Genomic DNA, 3678 nt, shown 5'->3' with positions numbered 1-3678 from the left:
GCCCTTAATGATTGTTACTCTAACAGAAAAAACAGTTGCAATTTTTAAAAATTGTCACTAAGTAAAAACAAAAAAAACTGTTTCAAGGGCTGGGATGCTTTGTACTTGGAGAACCACCGGATTGTCTTGCCTCCAGGTCTTGCTACCTCAAGCTCTGAACCGGTTTTGAGAAGTGCCCACTTCCCTCACCCAAGCTCCAGTTTTAGCGTCTTGGGGTAAAAACAGCCAAGTCCAGGGGCTCCCAAACAGAAGGCAGCAGCCACTCGGCTCCCGCACCAGAGGAATGGACTTGGTTTCTTGGTTTCGTTTGGCACTGAGAACACAGTGGCCGGGGCCCTGCAGGTCCGGCCTGACTCAGAGCCTATGTGTGGGGCATGGGCATCGGCTGATTCCAGAAATGACTCCTCGGGTGGAAACTACCTCCCAAACACAAGCTGTCCTAGAGGTGACAGCTGGGATTCCTAATGACCCTTTTGAAACCTTGTTGGTCTGGCTACCAGTGAGTCACTTCAAATTGGAAACACGGGGGGACGGGAGAAACGTAAAGTGGGGGGGTTGCTACAATTTCCCCATCCCTGTCCACTCGGGATTTTAAGGATCTGTCCCTAATGAAAAAGCTTCGTGCTCAACTTCGCCCTGCTTTCAAGATGTTCCTTTTACAACTCTCCTTTGGGAGGTGGCCGGCCATGTTCCTCCCTGCGGCTCCAGCGTGACCCGGGAAATGGCAGTATGTCTGTCTCCTTTGTCTAACCTGCTGACTTTTCCTCATAGCCCCCACTTGAGGGTGTCCTCCTTATCTCTTCCCCTTCAATCCTGGTCCTGTCATCCTGCGATGGAGCGTGACACGTCATGACACTGAGCCCCTAATGTCCATCTCTACATTCAAGCCCAACAGCTCCCAAGTGCTGCTTCAGGTCGGTGGTGCCGCGTTCCCAATCGCCACACACCTTCGAGGTGGGAGCTTTGTCATCCAACGCTCTCAGTTTGGAAACGGTTGTTCTAGCGCCCTACCCTGAATTAAACTGCAAATACGTGTCCACAGATAACGATGATCAGGTCCTGGGTCCTGGAGAGGTGCAGGTGGCAGCAAACCCAGGGGAAATATTTGGTGAGGCCCCATTTCCTTAGTGGGGGTTTGAGTCTGTCTTCTAAGGAAAAGCTTTTCTTTCTCTCCTGTCCCTGCCCCCACCCTCACAACCCAAGCCCACTCAGCCACAGCACGGAGGCGTTACAACCGTTTCCTTTATTGTACTGAGGGTTGGTCCTTGAAACAGAGAACACACAAAGGACAGTCTGCCCCACCCCGCCGCCGGCTCCCTCTCCCTGGGCCGGGTTAGGCCCTCCTTCTCCTGGAAGGTAAGCTGCCTCAGGCCCCAGGCTTTCCGAGAGGAGGCCTGCCAGCCGCCTCGGTCACTGCTTGGCCTCCCGGTACTGGTGCATCAGGTCGCTGACGTCTGTACTTTCCACTTTCACCCAGCCGTCTTCCTTCATGTGGTACACTGTGGGCGAACGAGAAAGAACATGGACCCCCTCCGCTCCGGCAAGTCCCGTTAATGGTCACGTTGAAGGCCGTGACAACAGCACACACCACCGCCCCTGCCACTGGACGCCAGTGCCCCTCTTCTGAAAACCCCTGGTTCAGTGCCCTGGCTCTGAAAACCGCCTCCCCCTCACCCCCTCATCCAATGTCCATCCCCCTTCCCGGCCCAGGGCTGGGAGCACTGGTCGCTTACTGTTGACAACGCCTCCAGAATAGCTGTCTCGGTGGGTGGCGTGAACAATAGCCCTGCGGCCCAGGTCATAGGCCTCTTCCAGGCTGAGATCGGGGCGGTAGCCACTGTCCATGACCCCGTAGGCATAGGAGTTCCCACTGCCCGTGGAGAACATGCTTCCTGAGAGCCGAGTCCCATTCTCATCCACATAGTAGAGCCCAGGACCCTAATGGATGCGAGAAAGGTCCAGGTTGGAAATGGAGAGGGAGTTGCTGGTCACACGCAGTTTCAAATGTGACCCATAGAAAGTGGACAAAAGAATAAGAATTTACCACAGGGGTGTTTGAGCCAGGACAGCACTTAAGTAACAAGCATAGAACTTGGGGCGGGGAGGAGGGGGGGCGGGGAGCGGGGAGAGAGGGGGACTTGACATCAGCTTTTCTATCAAAAGGCTTATGAACCAATGGTCCCATCTGGACCCAGAGATGGCCATGGATATGCAGCGACAGGCCTGTAACCGAGGACTCTAGGTGCCATGTATCTTGTAGGAGAGGCAGTGGGAGGTACAACGGAGGATCGATCTCTCGTCACCAGTGGGGGGACAGAGAGGACGAGTGCACCCACCTTCTTGTCCCAGCCGCAGATCATGCTGCCCATGGAGAGGCCCATGCCCCGGTACTGGCACATCATGTTGGAGAGCAGTTTGGAGGCTGCTGACACTGAGATGCGCTCCCCATTCCGCAGGTAGTATAGTCTGGTGAGGACAGGGCGTGAGGGGAGAGAGCTTAGAGGGCAGGAGGCCAGCTCTCCAGCAGCCCACCTGCTGGGCAGGCAGTGATTGAAGAGGTAAGCGTTTGAAGGGAAAGGTTTTGTGGGACCTACAGATCAGGGAGAGATTTGAAATTTAAAGTATCTAAGCCACATTTTACAAATACTAGTGATGATACTATCCCACCAGGATTGATGGTGTCAGTGCTAAAAAAAACTGACAAATTATCTGGCTGATTGACAGGAACACAAAGTGAGATTTGTGAAATGCATCGGCACTAGGATGCCATGTCAGCAGGGGGAAGGGTGTGGAGCAGTGATCTGCGGGCCCAGGGTCGGGAATGGAGGCAGAGAGAGGCCGCCTACCTGCACTCCTTGGCCAGCAGCCGCTCCCAGTACTGACAGTCGGCCGCACAGCCGGACATGGTGCCAAGCAGGTACGGGTTGATCTCAATCACCTTGTTCACCCTTAAGGTGGCTGGAAGAAGACGGGGTTTTGAGAGAAGAGGGATGACCCCACAGCTCTCCCTGTGTGTCCTAAGTCAATACCAGCCTCCACTGGGTGCAGAGGCTGGGCCCTGCTGGGAAGCGGGCGCAGGGCCCGGGAGCTGGCCTCCGGGACGGGCCACTCACCGATGTAACTCCCAGCCGAGGCCCGAGAATCCACGGCCACGATCACTCCGTGCTGGAACTTGAAGGCCAGGGTGGTGGTGCCGTGGGCCATCTCGATCTGAACGCTGCTCTCCCCGTCCCCGCGCAGGGCCTGGAGGAACTCGGTGGGCTGGCCGGGGAGAAAGGGCAGGAATGCTCAGTGAAAACTCCTGCAGGCGGCTCCCTCCGGGGAGGGCTGGAGGAGCTACAGAGATTCCGCAACCACAGTAAACTGAATCGTCAACAGTCAACAGCCGTCTCTACAAGGAAAAGGCGGGGGTGGGGAGGAGGAGGCGCCCGCACCAGCCCTTTCCATCTTTCAGCACAACAGAAAAGCCAGAAAATAAAGGTGGCCACAGCTAAAGCTCTTCAGGATGACCTTAATGATTTTTCATTATTGGGTCACTTAACCCTCAAAACACGTTTATTGCTGGTGCCCCCACTTTACAGGGAGGCCCCAAATCTAGTCTCCGGGACTTCGATCCAAGACACACCCAGGGGGCGGCTAACCGCCCGGTGCGCAGAGACCCCCGCAGGGCCGGTGCCG

General features: G+C 55.8%; 1 protein-coding gene across 1 annotated transcript in view; it reads right to left on the bottom strand.

Moving 5' to 3' along the window:
* Positions 1-1258: 1258 nt before the first annotated feature.
* The window catches only part of PSMB8 (proteasome subunit beta 8), a 3687-nt gene continuing 1267 nt past the window's right edge, over positions 1259-3678 (bottom strand). The window contains exons 2-6 of the mRNA XM_006769162.2: positions 3114-3262; positions 2847-2958; positions 2337-2466; positions 1734-1938; positions 1259-1499 (exon numbers count right to left, since the gene is read on the bottom strand). Of these exons, the coding sequence (XP_006769225.1) occupies positions 1411-1499; positions 1734-1938; positions 2337-2466; positions 2847-2958; positions 3114-3262 (685 nt within the window). The 3' untranslated portion in view covers positions 1259-1410. The remainder of the gene's footprint in view (positions 1500-1733; positions 1939-2336; positions 2467-2846; positions 2959-3113; positions 3263-3678) is intronic.

The sequence above is a fragment of the Myotis davidii genome, unplaced genomic scaffold (genome assembly GCF_000327345.1).
Source record: "Myotis davidii unplaced genomic scaffold, ASM32734v1 scaffold4, whole genome shotgun sequence".
NCBI lineage: Eukaryota > Metazoa > Chordata > Mammalia > Chiroptera > Vespertilionidae > Myotis > Myotis davidii.
The sequence above is the reverse complement of the archived record's forward strand: the minus strand, read 5'-3'. Positions and strand labels throughout refer to the sequence as shown.